The sequence below is a fragment of the Pempheris klunzingeri genome, chromosome 14, assembly GCF_042242105.1.
Source record: "Pempheris klunzingeri isolate RE-2024b chromosome 14, fPemKlu1.hap1, whole genome shotgun sequence".
Lineage (NCBI taxonomy): Eukaryota > Metazoa > Chordata > Actinopteri > Acropomatiformes > Pempheridae > Pempheris > Pempheris klunzingeri.
The window spans coordinates 11,650,806-11,667,432 of NC_092025.1; the positions used below are offsets into that span (position 1 = coordinate 11,650,806).

At 40.8% G+C, this 16,627-nt stretch overlaps 1 protein-coding gene across 1 annotated transcript; it reads right to left on the bottom strand.

The window, feature by feature from the left end:
- Nucleotides 1–3,990: 3,990 nt before the first annotated feature.
- Nucleotides 3,991–13,898, bottom strand: pygma (phosphorylase, glycogen, muscle A). Its single transcript, XM_070843191.1, has 20 exons — nucleotides 13,596–13,898; nucleotides 11,234–11,335; nucleotides 11,027–11,105; nucleotides 10,850–10,953; nucleotides 10,496–10,627; nucleotides 10,280–10,391; nucleotides 10,102–10,184; nucleotides 8,960–9,103; nucleotides 8,643–8,735; nucleotides 8,237–8,383; nucleotides 7,456–7,619; nucleotides 7,156–7,270; nucleotides 6,970–7,071; nucleotides 6,474–6,621; nucleotides 6,320–6,378; nucleotides 6,067–6,208; nucleotides 5,706–5,913; nucleotides 5,009–5,143; nucleotides 4,672–4,738; nucleotides 3,991–4,518 (listed from the first exon to the last, which is right to left on the bottom strand). Exons 1-20 carry the CDS (start codon nucleotides 13,836–13,838, stop codon nucleotides 4,369–4,371), a joined length of 2,529 nt encoding a protein of 842 aa, XP_070699292.1. The 5' UTR covers nucleotides 13,839–13,898; the 3' UTR covers nucleotides 3,991–4,368.
- Between the last annotated feature and the right edge of the window lie 2,729 nt (nucleotides 13,899–16,627).

Here is a 16,627-nt window from a genome sequence, read left to right on the forward strand (position 1 = left end):
TTGTGAACTTTGGACAACAGAGACAACAGTAAAGCGCAGGGTGAGGGTTGAAACAGACACAAATGTAAAGACAGCCAAACAAACTAGGTACGTTTTAGTTCTGGTTTTGATGTAACAGGGAGAATATTTCCAAAGGGACTAGGATAAAGACCAGGACAGGTCTCTGAAGCAGCTGATATTTGTACATTCTGGGCTTTAAGTTTGAGTAAACTGTAACAAAAGAACTGCAAACGATTGGTTTTCTGCGACCAAACTGTTAGATGGGCTTGTGCACAGAGAAAAGCGTACAATTCATTATCCATTATCCAACAGGAAGGTTTTCGGGAGGAGCTGCTGTTACATGGAGTTACATTGTACTAGTGAGACTTTATGGTTGAAGAAGCAGCCAGCAGGGGAAATGGAAGAAAGGGAAAGGTCTGAAAGTAATGCACAAAGCATTTTAAGCACTAAAAACCTGCTGTAGGAAAACAGGTAAACCCAAAAGTCACTTAGATTCGGATCAGTATGTATAAAAAGCTACTCAAAGTGACAATTTGATCTCAGGTGCATCAAAATTCTAAAAACTCTTTTAGTCGTTACTCTCAGTTCTGTACAAAGTTGCTCTCAACAGCTATGTGAGAAGCTCTTGAGAGGAAATTGACTTTTGGCTGCACTTTGAAGGAGATATCTTGTGAGTAAGGCCCCCAAAGTACACTGAAGCACTGAAATTACTAATTAAGTTTAAATTCATTTTTTTAAAAGCTTTGCCTCTGGTGTCCACCTCTGTATTTTTTCTTCATGCTTGCAGCCCTGTGAGGCCGTGGCGCTTTGAGCTACAGTAAATTATCATATCCACATGCTAACATGCTTACGCTGTCAATGCTAACACACTGGTGTTTAGCAGGTGTATTGTTTAACATGTTCACATCGTAGTTTAGCAAGTTAGCAAGCAAACATTTGCTAATCAGCAGCAATGTATGTAGTAGTATTGGAAAAAATTTATATTTTGACTTGATGATGCTGTTGGATGATTCAGCTAGCAAGGCTGAAAAGGCTTGTGCTCTAGGCTGAATCACCGGCATCAATAAAAGTAGATTTGTCATTTGACAATTCATTTCAAAGAGGAGGTAAAATTGACCAACAACTGATCACATTTTATTCATCCAAAGGCAAGCAGCCACAACATTTTATACTGGCAAAGAGCCCATCTTCTCTATGTCCCATTTCTTTGGGGCTCCCGACACGTTGGGACCCTGAACCTGAGCCCCTGTAAGCCTGAGCGTTAAGTAGCACTAAGAATATTTTAAAGAGATGAGGTGAATTTTCCTGGCATACGTGGACTCAATTTAGCAACACTGTCAACCTTCAACCTACATATTTATAACAGTGGATACGTGATGCATGTAAAACTTGTTTGGTGTAAACCATTGTAAATGTACATTAGTAAATGTCAGATTTCAAGGGACCAAATGCTGAGAGATTCTTTAAATAATGATTTAACAGACTTACAAAGAATCTCAATGTATAATTCAAACAATTATGTAAACAGTTTCTTGTGCTCCTGCAGTTATCTCTTTGATGCCAGTTTGGACTTTAAGCTTGTTAAACTCACAGGCCCTGAAGAGTTATCTTACAATTTATTGGACCAGTAAAGGCTCAGTTAAACGCTGCAATCACGTTGACATTAGTGATACTTTACGTATATCCACTTGTTATGTGCAGTTAATATTTACAAACACAACTGAGCACGTATGACATAGAACTTTGACCAAGTAACAGTACAGGTGCAACTGTCTGAGCCCAATACCACGGGCTGGTTTTATATTTATCTGAAAGTTATTCATTTTCCTGCTATTTAGCTTCTTTTCGAAAAACTGAAAAAAATGAATAAATAAATAACTTTTAAAAAATATTGTAAGAAATTGAAACAAACCGTTCATTACAAATCTCAGTAAGACAGTTGCAGTAAGTATTTGCAATTGTTTTCTTTTATACACGTTTTATAAGGTTTATAAGTTATGATTGGTGTCTTTTAGATCTGTTCTTTCTTATGGTTGCTTGTTGATAATTGTTGATGTTGATAAGACATGAAGAAAACAGTGCTGTAAAAATACCAGATTAAAATATAACATTTAAAATATATACCACATATATTACTGATGTACTTTTTATTACTGAGATAAATATATTGTGTATACTGTATACTGCAGTATAAAAACTGGTTGCTAGAGACCATATTGCAAAGGAATCATACCAGCTGTGATGTGTTTGGTGTTTTAAATTCCCACTACAACTGATGTCTTCAGGAATGCGTTCTGCCATGGTCACACCCAGTAACGAGGCGAAAACAAAACTGTTGCAGCTTGTAAAAAATACGTATAAAGAGATATGAAGGGATGTAACCAAAGGTAAAGTCTAAAGGGTAAGGTGCTCGGTGATGAGCTTGAGCTCAAGAGACCCATAGACTTATGGCCTGAGCCTGCTGGTGCAGGACTGGATGCTACGGTTACATGTGCCAGACAGTGGAGTTGTCTCGGTACCATGATCATTTTTACTGTTACCAAAGGTTTCATTGAAAAATAAAATGAATGAATCAAAGGGGGGGGGCACAGCTGGATAGCAGGAAAGGAACCGTGAGTCTCACCTGGTCCAATTCAAGAACTTCAACTCAAATGACTCCTACGGTGGTTTTCAGTCACTGGCTGAATTTCAGGATCCCACACAAGCATGAGTGTGTTTATAAAAAATTCAAGTAACACTGGACTAATATGCAGATCACAGAATGTCTGTAAAGCGATCCCTATTTATTTGCAGATAAATAGAGTAGGCTATAGGATTTTTCCACAGTTGTTGTTGTTCTTCATGGTAGTATTGGTATTCATTGTTTTGGAGTACAGTTCCTGGGTGGATCTGGTGCACTGCAACAAAACACTGGTGTGTTATCAGGAGCCGCCTATGATAACCGCTGCCATTCAGACTTACTTTACTGCCTCTGACAGCATCACATCACCAGTGGATTAGACTACTGCCCTCACTGACACAGTGTCAAAGTCCCGTCTGCTGCTGCACAGGGTCTCGTGCGAGTGTTGTCACCCAGGGGTGTGTGGGGCTACGGCCTTACCAAACACTCTTATCCCTCTTAGTTATTTTTGTTTGTGTTGCACCACTTGACTCCACTCTGCTTTGTTTAAAACTACCCACTCGGTACCTTTCAGATCTGTGTGATCCATCCCATTTTTTTCTCCACTGAAGTCAGCTGATATAATTTCAGAGGTGGGGAAGACACATGATATCAGAGTCTGTAATTGACATACAGATATGATCTACATACAGATAGGTTAATGTCTTACTCAGGTCAATATAAGTCTGTTACTAGGTTAATCTGTAAAAGAGCTGCATAGAGATACTGAATGAATGTTGACTGAATGTTGACTGCAGCTACGTCACTGCTGTCCACTGATTTGACCCCAGATTCCCTGAATGTTGAATCTCGCCATGTTCATATCCTCCAAATTTCAATCACAATATATATATGTGAGTGTGTGTATATATATATATATATATATAGACACACACACACACACAGTCACACACACACACACACACACACATACTGTACATACATACATTCTATAGAGTCACTGTCATGCAGTTCACTGTCCTCACACTATGACGATATCACCACAGTTGCAAAGGCTCATAGTCCTTATTGTCCCTTTACCTTCAATGTGAGGGTATTCATTCGCAAAATCAATCATTAACACTAACTGAAATGTACAATTGTTTATCACGATGCATTGAAAAACTGTTTAGGTTATTATTCAAGTGGCCATTTTGCGTGATGCTTGAAATTACAATTATTACACATAACTCATAATTCTCTTTGCAACAAAAAGCATTACGTGCATATTTGTTTTACACTTTATAGTACTGGAATGAATTATATGGAAATATCTGAATTTTCCTGAAATGTAATGGGAACAGCTGGAGAAAAAAAAGTCACCCAGACTGTTATGGTATTTAAGACAAATTTTATTCAGAATGGGTCTGAGTGGAAATACAAGAGTTTATATTTTCTCTAGATAAAAAAATATCACCAATAAAGTCACAAAGCCCCACACAAAGCTCTGTAATACACTGTAAATAACCATTTCTGCATCCCCGATGATAACTACAGCAGTTCTATAGCCTGGGTATTGATAATATGTAGATATGACCTGTCCAAGCTTTTGTGGGAGATACAGTGTATTACTGCTGGAAGCATCCCTGCTGATGCACGTTTGTGGGGGCTTTTACCAGATGCACAGTATCTATCATGTAGGCTCTAAACTTATATAATGTTGTGATACAAGGGGGGAAAGTTGAGGGGTTGGCCGTTGTATCGACAGTTTAGTGCTTGTCGTCAGGGGCGGGGAGTTTCTCAAGCGTGGGCTCCATGCCCCAGATCTCACGAGCATACTGGGAAATGGTGCGATCACTGGAGAACTTGCCACATCCGGCAATGTTGTAGATCACCTTCTTGGTCCATTCCTTGGGGTTCTGATGTGAGGATGAAAATGATTGATAAGTGAGTAATAAGATCAGTACTTATTAGGAGTAGCTCTGAGTCTCCATCCATTAGTAGTGACGCTCATAATACATCCATACTAATTAAAAGGACCTTTATGAACTATTCCGTCTTCATGAGCTTACCTTGTAAAGAGCATTTACTTTCTCCTGGCATTTTATATAGTCTTCATAGTCAGCAAAGACCTTAAATCTGTGCAGAAAAGAATGCAATTAACACAATGAAAAAGGCATATACAACACAGAGAGTATATAGCACAATGTGAATGCATGTGCTACGTGTGTGTGCTTGTGTGTATTTGTATTGAGGACTGAATACTGGCGAGCATGCAAAAGACTGTGAGTGGTTTTGGTTTCCCTACTATTTTTCTAGCACCAGCATGCAAGCTTGTACACGTTCGTATTTGTATGTGTGTGTATACACGTGTGCATCTCAGGCTGCTAATGTTAGATGTGTCTTTACCTGTCATGATGCATCAGCATGTTGACAATTTCTTTAAACAGGTCAGGCTGCTTTGGGCTAAAGAAGCCTCCGGCAATCTGGTCAATAGCCTGTTTCAGCTCAGGCAGGCGGTTGTAGTACTTCTCAGCGTGGTATCTAAGCAGGATCAAAAATAAGTAATATACACAAGTCAGGAAAACAGATGCATATTCGTGTTGCTGTAGTAACCAGCCAATTAAGAAGCAGTGGTTCAAGCCTATGCAGAGGCAACAGCAGGTTCCCTAAGGCCGCACCATTTAGTGAGGAAACTTGGGTGCAGAAATCATGCAAGTCTAGTGAAAGTGATCATTAACAAAACCTCTGTGAGAACTTGTCCGAGTTGTCAGAGTCAGAGAATTGTCAGAGTACATGAGCTCCCTATATAGATATCACATATGGGACTATCTTGGAAGTATTTGTGTTCTTACTGTACTCTGTAGTGGCACAAATAAAAAGACAAGGATAAACCTTCTTCCTGCCTCTACACCCTTTGATGCCTCCCCTGTGGGATTATGGCAAGGTCAAATTATTTTTGAGTTTGTAGACAAATGTTTTTGGCTGCTGTATATCACCTTACATATATATATAGAAAATGTGTGATGAAGAGGTAGTACCACAATGTGAACAGAGTTCACTGGCTGCAGAACAAAATCAGGACAGATCGGGGTCCATTCCTTACCCTCTCTGGTCAAGTGCATCGACTTCATGCACCCTCATGCCGAAGATGAAAAAGTTCTCCTCGCCAGCCTCCTCGGCCATCTCGACGTTGGCCCCATCCATGGTGCCGATGGTTAGAGCGCCGTTCAGCATGAACTTCATGTTGCCGGTGCCAGAGGCCTCAGTGCCAGCTGTGGAGATCTGCTCTGACAGGTCAGCTGCGGGGATGGCTAAGAGATGACAGAAGTAGAGAGTTGATGTCTCTAATAGGAATTCTGTGTTTGTGATTTAAGCTGTGTATCAAAAAACTGGGGACATCTGCAGAGGATGACATAAACACACAGATAGAAAGGGAGAAAATAGGGCAGTAAATTGATAGTTACCTTTCTCTGCCAGTGTAACTCTGTAGTTCTCCAAAAAGATGACTTTGAGACGGTCTCCGACCACGGGATCATTGTTGACCACCTCACCAATAGCTGTGATCAGACGGATAATCATCTTGGCAGTGTGGTATCCAGGAGCAGCCTGCATGAAAGGAGCAGTTAGAGAAGTAATAATGAATGGAATAAATTAATTTGAGAGCTGTGAGGGTGAGCTTGCTTTAAGAGTCCAATTTTATGCCGTTAAGCTACAAACCTTTCCTCCGATCATGACAGTCCTTGGAGTCCACTGCTTGTTAGGCTCCTTCTTGATGCCTGGCAGAGATATGAAGACATTACAGGACTGCGGTGTCTGTGTCGGTTCACAATCAGCTGTCCTAAAAAGCAGGATATTTGAAAATCGTTCTTACGGTTGTAGTAGGTGATGATGTGCAGACAGTTGAGCAGCTGTCTCTTGTATTCATGGATTCGCTTGACTTGAATATCAAACATGGAGTTGGGGTTGATCTTCACCTTGTAGTGCTCCTCCAAGTGCACAGCAAACTTCAGCTTATTCTCCTATGAATTCAAAGCATTGACTCCATTACATGATGGTTATTTGTATGTGCTGTGTGCGATACAACAGAAGATATGTGCTCCTTTGCTCTTGTCTGTGGTGACTAGTGGTGCAAGGACAGCAGTTATGTATGTACAGTATATAATGGTACAATGTGTGGTATGATAGCATTAAAAGGCACAGATTGCTTGATGTGGAATGTGCGTCCCCTCGCTCCAGGCCCTAAACTGGATTTACATAACAGCTACAATACAAGTGCAATGATCTATTCCAGTGTCTCTACTTATCTTAAACATAATAGAGTTAATGCATCAACCGCAGAAGACACAATAATGAGTGAATTACTTCACCTGCTTCACTTTGGCAACGTCACGAATGAAAGCTTCATCGTTCACGTACTTGCAGAGACCCTTCAGCTGGTCGAGGTCACGAATGAAGTCCTCGCCAATTCTCTTTTAACAAAAATTGAGAAATAGTAAATAAAAAACATTGCGGTTTCCAGCATTACTTGTGTGGAGTGTTAAAACACAGCTGACCTCGGCGATGACCTCAGCTAGCCCGGGGTTGCACATGACCAGCCAGCGGCGAGGAGTGATGCCGTTGGTCTTGTTTTGGAACTTATGTGGCTCCATTTCATAGAAGTCCTTGAAACTGCAGGCAGAGTGACACATCGCATGTATGAGAACACACAGATGATGCAGTAGCAGTGGCTGGGGACTCATGAACCAGATATTCTAGATATTCTACACTTACATATTGTACACTTTAGCATTGTATTTTAATGCTAAAGATGATTTACCACTGTAGAGTATTACAGGCAAATTTCAGGGACATACATAGTAGCTTTGAGGATGTCAGAGTGGATCTGGGCCACGCCGTTGACAGCATGGGAACCCACAATGCACAAGTGGGCCATGTTGATCCTCTTCTGTCCGCCTTCCTCAATGAGAGACATGCGGCTCAGACGATCATTATCGCCAGGATACTTAGCAGCAACTCTCTGCAGAGGTAAAAAGAGCAAAAAATAAGTCATAGGTCACATTTTATTTTATTTCATCTTGCTTGCTGAACCATAGATTTCTGCTGTCGTGCATATTAAAGCAGGTCTGCACAGCTATTCTAAAAGTAGAGTTAGTCAGTACATGAGCAGACAGATAAAACTCAGTGTATTATTATGCAGGTCCAGCTGAGCTACAGCTCATAAAAGCTGCCCACTCCCTCATGTCAGAGATACTTCTCCTTCTGTTCAGCAGGAACGGGTGCCACGTACCTTAATTCTGACAGATGCTGCAGTTAAAGGCCAATAAATACCATTTTGTTCTTTGACGTTTACATTAAAGCATTTAGGTGCTCTTGCCAATCTTTAAAGTCATTCCTTATATTTTAAGAGGATTTTCTGTAGTCCCACTTAAAATGTACTTTCTTTAACTTGGGTTCAGCCTTACAGATAAAAGTGCAGAGAGATATTAGCATAGCATAGACTTTAATTTCTATATTGGTACGGAGAGCATTGGCAGTAAGGTCTCCTCTGCTAAAAATAGTAAGAAAGAGCCATAAGCCCACAGTATTTGCAGCACATTATGAAAGCGATAACATGCTGCAATGTGCAGTGCTAACCTCCAGGTGGCGGCGGTTGATCTCATAGACAATTTCCAGGTGACGAGGCAGCAGATGAGCAAACAGGTCGACTGGCCAGCGCTCCAGAGCTTCAGGAAGGACTGTGTGATTGGTGTAGGCACAGGTACGCACACTGATGTCCCAGGCCTGGACACCAACAAGACAAAATGCATTTATATTTCACTGTGAAAACAAAAACATACCTGAGAAACAATGTAAATAATCACAATATGCCATATTATTCCTCTTTGTGGTGGTGGCAGTAACTCCATTAAAAGGCGGCGGCCCCAGTTTAAGAAAAACTTAGAATGAAATAACATGAAGCAAAAGAAAGAAAAAGTGTCTGTGAAAACTATGAAAGAAAAAAAAACAGTTCAGTTGTAATGTCAGTGTTGCTCTTCCTCACCGTATCCCATGCAAGTTTCTCCTCATCAACAAGAACCCTCATCAGCTCAGGAATAGCCATGGCTGGGTGGGTGTCATTCAGCTGGATGGCAACCTTAATATGAAGAAAAATTTTGAATGCCAATACAGAATTACAATATGCTACAAAGTGCTTTGTGAGCGCTGCTCATTTCAACTATTCTCACATGACACAATAAAACCCACCTACAACCTGTTCAGCACACTGACAGAGCCAATTTAACAGAAGCACAGAGAGAGCATCAGGGGGAAATCTTTTCATTTTTGACAGAAACTATTTTGTTGAGTTTTTTCTTTCACCTTGTCAGGCAGTTTGCTGAAGTCTGTGCGAGCAATCTCCCTGGAGCCAAACTTAGAGACCTTGAAACGACGGATGATGTCTTGCAGGGTGGCAGATACCACAAAGTATTCCTGCTTCAGACGGAGCTCCTTTCCTTCAAAGAACTGGGGATGAAGACACATATTTGTCTGTTTCTGTTCTGCAGGCAAACATGAATAGCTTTTTTATCCATTTAACATAGCCTTCACACGAACCACTGAAATATTATTATTTTAACAAAACTAATTAGCCAAATCTAATGTAAAATTGCAGTGGTATCACAGCTGCAGCAGCTCTTGAGTATATCTAACATCTGTAGTTTCCATCCAATTATGATAATTTTAGTGTAACAACAGAAATCCATCCTATAATATAAAGAAGTATGCTTATACAAGTGTGTGTCATCTGTGCAGACATTGTGTAAATGTGCAGTTCCCTTAAACAATTATTTAAGATATTTATAGAGGTTGAACCAAAGCATTTTTAAAAGTACAGATGTATTGTTTGATTTTTTTCTTCTGAAAAGCAATTTCTGTTTAATTTAACATTCATTAAGCAGCAAAAGGGTAATGTGATGTCTTCAGTGCTATGAACAGTTTCATTTTGATGAACTAGTCAAATAATCAATCAATTGTTTCAATCCCTCTATACTGTTAATAGAAATACACAACATGATGGAACCGCAGTGTAACACTGACTGAACTGAATTCAAACAAAGCTAGAATATCTGGTCCGCCGCCACCTGTGCTATCACTTGCACAGACATAAATTACCAGACCTGACATGAGTTATAGTTGGAGCTAGATGGTTATCTCCCCAATCCTCCTTCTTGAGCCTTCAGGGAGTCCGCACACGGTGGTCAGCTCATATGTCAGCTATAAAAGACAGCTTCAGATGAAGCTGAAAGAGCACACAGAGGCTCTAGCGGAAGACAAAGGACACCAGTTGGGCTCCAATTTATGGAAATCCATCTGCGAGCTGAGTTAAGATAAGCCCTACAGTGATACAGCAGCCATACAGTCCACAGCCCCTATAAGGTTCAACAGCTTTTGCCTGCAACACAGGTTTATATGTGCACGGCCATCCTGTGTGTGCAGTTCAGTTTTTCACTATATTTTCTTACGTTGTCATTGGGATACAGCACACGGGAGATGTTCTCAGCCAAGTTTCTGTCCAAAACAGCCTGAATGTAGCCACCGACATTGACTGTAAGGAAAAAAAAAAAACATAAGCTCCCTTCATTCATTCTCATTTGACAGCTGTTGCATGAGTTGAATGCTGGATCACTAGCAGACACATACAGTCTTTGAGGTTAAACTCGCAGGGTGCCTTCGCAGACCACAGCCTCATCGTGTTGACAATGTTGTTTCTGTAGCCAGGGATAGGGGTGTCATATGGCAGAGCCAGCACTACCTGCCAAGATCATCACAGGAACAACTCAAATAGATAACTACATCATCTCAAAAAATATCTTTCTATTATTATTCATATTCATTTACTTTAGATCATATTTTCACCTGAGTGTCAACCCATTTGACACCATCGGGATGATGCTCAGTCCTGCCGTAGAAGTGCACTGGACGCATGTACTCAGGACGTGCCTTTTCCCAGGGGTTGCCATAGCGAAGCCAATCATCGGCCTCCTCAACCTGGATAATGATATACATTTATATTCAGGAGGCAAAGCATTCATTAGACGAGTGACGTCTGCTGAGCCAGACACAGAAAATAAGAAGGAACAGATATTGATAAAGGAAATTCATCCAGCAGGTGTTTTAGGTAAAAAAGAAACACTCATTGACAAGAAAATTACGTTTTTTTCCTACAACATGAAGACAGAAATAAAGAAAAGGATGTTCATCATTTCTAACCTGCCAGCCGTTGACGATTTTCTGATTGAAGATGCCAAACTCATAGCGAATACCGTAACCATAGCCAGCCAGACCCAGAGAAGCCATGGAGTCCAGGAAACAGGCTGAAAATTGAATGATGCATTATTTACGTCAGTCAACTTCATGTATCCATGTGAAGGGTGAAAAGATGCTTACCGGCAAGGCGACCCAGGCCACCATTTCCCAAACCAGCATCCTCCTCCATGTCCTCCAGTTCCTCCATGTCCAGACCCAACTACAGAGGAAAACAGGGCATAATAAAGCCAAATTAAGCAGCCATTTAAATTCAAATTAAGCAGCTCCCCCTCCCCTTATTTTGTCTTTTTTAGAGCAGTATAGGAGGAACAAGCGCCTGGGTCTCACCTGGTATGTGGCCTCGTCGCAGGCATTCTCCAGCGCAAGGTTCACCATGGTATTCTGGAGGGTTCGGCCCATGTAGAACTCAAGGGAGATGTAGTACACACGCTACAATTTAGGAAGAAGGGGAGAAATAATAAATGTCAGAGTGAATGAAGAGTTAGAAACTGACTAATAGAGATATTTTAGGGAGAAGTTTAAATGTCGTGACTGGCATTTACACCGACACCGGGCTGCTTAAAGTACAGCTGAAGAACATAAAGCCCTTTCTCTAATGGCAATGATTCATGGCCTTTGTTTCAAATGTGTTCAAAGCGCCGAAGCAACAGAGTTATTCTATGAACAGTACAAGGCTCAGATCATGGCGCAGAATGTTAAGAATGAAAACAGTGTCCACAGGCTGCAAGCTCACCATGCAGCAGACTTCCATAAATGTCCAGATGAGTGAAGTGTGATTCTGTTTCTGCCAGAATAGCAGCTTTAAAGAGATTCTATTTAGATATATTCAACATGTAAGATATCAATAAGTTAATTATGATTAAGGTTACAGAAAGATCTGAGAGGTACAAATTTGGAATTGACCTGTGAAATCATAATGCCATGCGTCACAATAAGATCCACCCCACGGTGTCAAAGAAATCTTCAAGTTTCATGACTTAGCTTCATGGTCGGGAGAGCATAGAAATGTGCCACCTGAGCCTGTGTTTAGCCTTTGCCATTTAGTTGTTTTTTTCCGCCTCTGACATGGAGAGGCGTACACAGGCTGAGGAGGAGCGGCAGAGGAGAGGAGAGTAGAGAGGAGAGGAGAAGAGAGAAGGGACACCGGGCCAGATTGCTTTGGGTATTACGTAACGCTAACATTTTGGCCCGGGCAAAAATAGCTCCTGTAGAGGTCGCTGTAAAGGTCAGCCTGAGCCTGATACCCTTTCATTGTGGAGTTCACGTCTGGAGCGATGGGAGAGGTGGTTCGGATAGATGTGTAAAATAATCATGAACACCACTGACAGAGCCATATCACTGAGCAGCTCACAGGATCTCTTGAATTATAAATGACTGTATGTTCCAAATCGTGTCTGAATTAATTTCTTGTTTCAACTCATTAGGCTGATATTTTTTTCCCCACTAATGCATATTAGCATTATTAAAAATGAATCTTGCTGTAATAATAAATGTGCAGCATGTGCTCTTACGTGCAACACAAAACTTTGAGACTGAGCTTGGATTTCCTTTCTGTTTAGAACTTAAAGGGGTTCACCACTGACCTTTCAGTCGAGAGCACCAGGAAAAGGTCACGCAGTTTGGAGGTCAGACGGTTTCTCAGATAGAGGTTGAAGCCCATTAACGTCTGATCAAACATATTCTGAAAACTACCCTAATGTGAGTGGTAAATGTCTCACTACTGAGATTAATGCACAAGGGCTTTTTTGCAGAAAAGTTAGAGAAGCAGAACCCTGCACAGCAAGCCCAGGTGTTAAGAAAAGACAAATTTATTTAATTTATTCACTATAGTTAGGAAAGGGACATTCTTTTCCCTGCCAAGTAAACGCAACTGGGGCTCAATTTCACTCTGCTTCCGACGCCTCTATTGTAATTACTCACAGTTTGTGTGACATTTTAAAGCAATAATGTGGTGTGGGTTGCAATTTTGCTGCTTTTTACTTGTGATGACAGCTTCCTGTTGTTCTTTTAAGGTTCTCTCTGTAGCTGTTAGTTAATAACACTGCAGTTGTTGGGATATAGCTTCTCTAATGAGACAATGTGACTGCTTATATATGAACTCAGTAGCCCTCTGAGGCATGTGCTCATATGACACAAGTAAAGGCTATGTGCTTTATGGTCAGACAGGATAGGAACAGAAGGTCATGGGGAGGTTTAATGTTTCAACACACTATAAGAACGGCAGCATACCAGAAGAGCGCTAAGAAGCCCCGGTGAAGTTTAAATGTCATGACTGGCATTTACACCGACGTGAGGCAGCCTAAAGTACAGCTGAAGAATATAAAGCCCTTTCTGTCATGGCAATGATTCATGGCCTTTGTTTTAAATGTGTTCAATGTGCAGAAGCAACAGAGTTGTTTCATGAAACAGTATAAAGATTGAGGTTATGTGTGCAGAATGTTAAGAATGAAAACAGTGTCCACAGGCTGCAAGCTCACCATGCAGCAGACTGCCATAAATGTCCAGATGAGTGAACAGTGAGTCTGTTTCTGCCATTATTGTAGTTAAAAGCATGGCAGCTTTAAAGAAATTACATTAAGATATGACATAATTAATCTGTAAGATATAAATCAGTTAATTAATGAGCATACATATTCATAGAAATGACTGAAAATCTTGTGTCCTTGGTGCAGTCATGACTTGAACTTACTTTAGGATCTTTCTCATAGTAGTGCTGCTGGGTTCTGATCCACCTGCCAATCAAGTGGTCCCGCACAGTGTTGGCAAGGGCGAAGTAGTAATCCCTTCTGGTTGCCACATTTCTGTCCTTGACCAGTGTGAAGTGGAGATGTCTGTTGAAGTTCTGCTTCAGCTCTGCGACATTTTCAACCCCGGCAAGGCCTCGCACGGAGATCTGTTTCTTCTTATCGTGGTCAGACAAGGGTTTAGACATGGTGACACCAGTTGGAGCAGCTCAGGGCTCTGACTCTGGAAGAATGTAAACAGTAAGACAGCCGGCACCAAACAGGCTCAGGATCAGCATTTTAAAGGAGACCCTATGAATATTAAGGAGAGGGTGGAGCAGATTTTATATATTAGGTAAAGGGTTGGGCATGTGTTGAGATTGGGGGTTGTAACTTTTCAGTTATGTAATACTTAAATAACTAAGGGGCCTGCCTTTGATCAAATATATTCCATGGCATCATTTACAATATATCAACTCATCATGAACGGAGGAGTAAAAAGGCTGATTGAGGTTCCATCCGCTTTTCTGTTTTTCTTATTTGATTTAAACTGATCAAAATAATTGCTTGATCATTTTCCGTCAACCTGATCAAAGCAATAGAAACAATCTAAATCTCCCTGTTTAGTTTCTTTCCATCCTCTGTAATGCTGTTATATAAAGGATGAATGTGACATTTACAAAGCTGACAACCCACAATGACTTCAGTGAGCCAGCATTATTCATTATTACCATTAGAATAATATTAACATCACATGAAATCACAATATTATCTTTCAGTTTTTTCAATATGCAATTACTCCACCACCCAGTGTAAAGTATTGTGTGATATCATGGCAGAAATACATGCTGGAGATAATATCTGGCAGCTACGGTGGCTAACTTGTTTTTATCCCCATAGTTTGGCAGGAGTGTCTTTTCCAGCAGATGGTAATAGTACATTGAATTTTTAAAAATGTATTTTGTTGCACCTCAACAGCATAGCACTGCAAAATCTGCTAATTACCATACTGTAGGGTGACACTGTATAAGTTTCTGCATTCAAGGACATCTTTTGTTTTAGACGTCCACACTGCAGCCACTGGATCGGGATTCACGTGTACGTCGGCCTGCTCTGGAACCCAGACAGCAGTATCGCAATGTTTCACATTTTCATGCTACTGTGTTACTTCGTAAGCACTGTAAGTATTGCTACTGTAAGTAGTTATAAACCAGTGATCTGCAGTCTGTGTAGATCACATCTGTTCAAGAGCCTGGAGCAATGACAGACACAAAATCAGCTGCAGCACAGCTACTAAAACCCACTCTATTTTCAGTTATCACTCTAGCAAGCCAAACTATCACGAAGTCTTGTCCTTCTATAAATAGTAACTCTGACCCAGTCCCAAAGGCCATGATATTTGAAAGGCATATCTTGTTAATGTCAGCAAGAGCCGGCAGACAGCACTAGTAGGCTACATTTCTATGAGTCGGACTACAGCATAAGGAGAAGGAAGGCAGTGTTTTGCAGAGCTGTTCTCAGTGGGATGCAGTGCTGCACGCTTACCATTATCTTGTTAAAAGGGGGTTTATGCCTTTGGACTGAAATTGGTTAAAAGCTGGATGAAAGAGTGACTGTTACTTTAGTGTCAAGATGCACTGGATTGCCCTGCGCTTTGAATAAATGTTGACAGGAAAAGTATTGGGAGTAAAATTATCACGCCTCTCAGCCATTTGCCACTCCGTCGCATGATTGGACAGGGTATTAAAAGAAAAAAACAAAAGGGGCCTCTGTCAAACACCACAACAGTTGGACAGCAGCTAAATAGAAATCAAATTGTAGGTGGTAGTTGAAGTGGTTGGCAGCGCTGCATGGCGATTTTCTCCATCTTTTGAAGAATTTTTAGAACTTACACGGTATATAAATGCTCTCTAGAATATTTCCTGTAATGTTCCTTTTGATGTTCCTGCTAGCAAAATGACCCCAAGAACAGAGAAACCATCACACAGCAAATGACAGAGATTGAAGCTGGCGTGCCCCCGATTTGTCCATTATGATGAGCAAATTATGTTCTTACATGTCTACTGGCTGTTCTGTCAAATGGCACATCAACCATTTCAAGACCACACTGAACGAATGCGCTGCCTGATGGAAAAAAAAACAAAAAACAAATTAAAAACACAATACTCTTAATGTGATGGCAAATTTTCAGCAACAAACGTAATTGTTGGGCCAGTCCTTCCACTGAACCACAGCCGTGCGCCAACACAACGTGACCAGTTTGTTTTTTTCAATCAACACTATCTGCCAATTGGTCTAACTGTCTGTCTTTCCAGCTAACACAGTAATTTATGATCTCTCCATCACGAAATTATGAAGACGCATAAAAGTTTAATTAATTTTCATTTTAATCTTACCCCCTGGAGAATATTAAGTCAATTAACTCTGATGTTAATGAATGCTCTCATTGGCCAACAGTAACTACAGTTATTAAGGTGCCCGTGTTGTCTGGCTGGCATTAAAAAGGGCGTAAAAGGAAACTGACAGACCATGACTGGTACAAACTGGGATTTATGTACTAATTTATAGTTTCTCACTTTTTTCTTGTCTTAAACATGCGTGCAGTTTTTTCAACGTTTAAGTAGACAAGATGGGAAGAAATGAGGGAGTAGATCTACAGTATGTGTGCAGAGCAGGAAGTAAAATAGGGAAGGAAAAAGACCCTTATGCTAATAACTCTGTGTTGACATTTAAGATTCGGTGTAAAAATTTAATACAAGATTCCAATTATTTAATTATTTTCATAGCAGGCGCCTTTTTAGCTGTGATTTATTTAAGTTGGTCATATATATAACTGAGTTTTTAAAACCCATGTTAAAATATCCATCCATTAATCCACTCCACAGTACCGGGGGGGGCTGGAACCAATCCCAGCTGACTTTGGGCGAGGGGTGGGGTACACCCTGGACTGGTCGCCAGTCAATCACAAAGCCAACACATAACAAACAGACAAGCAATC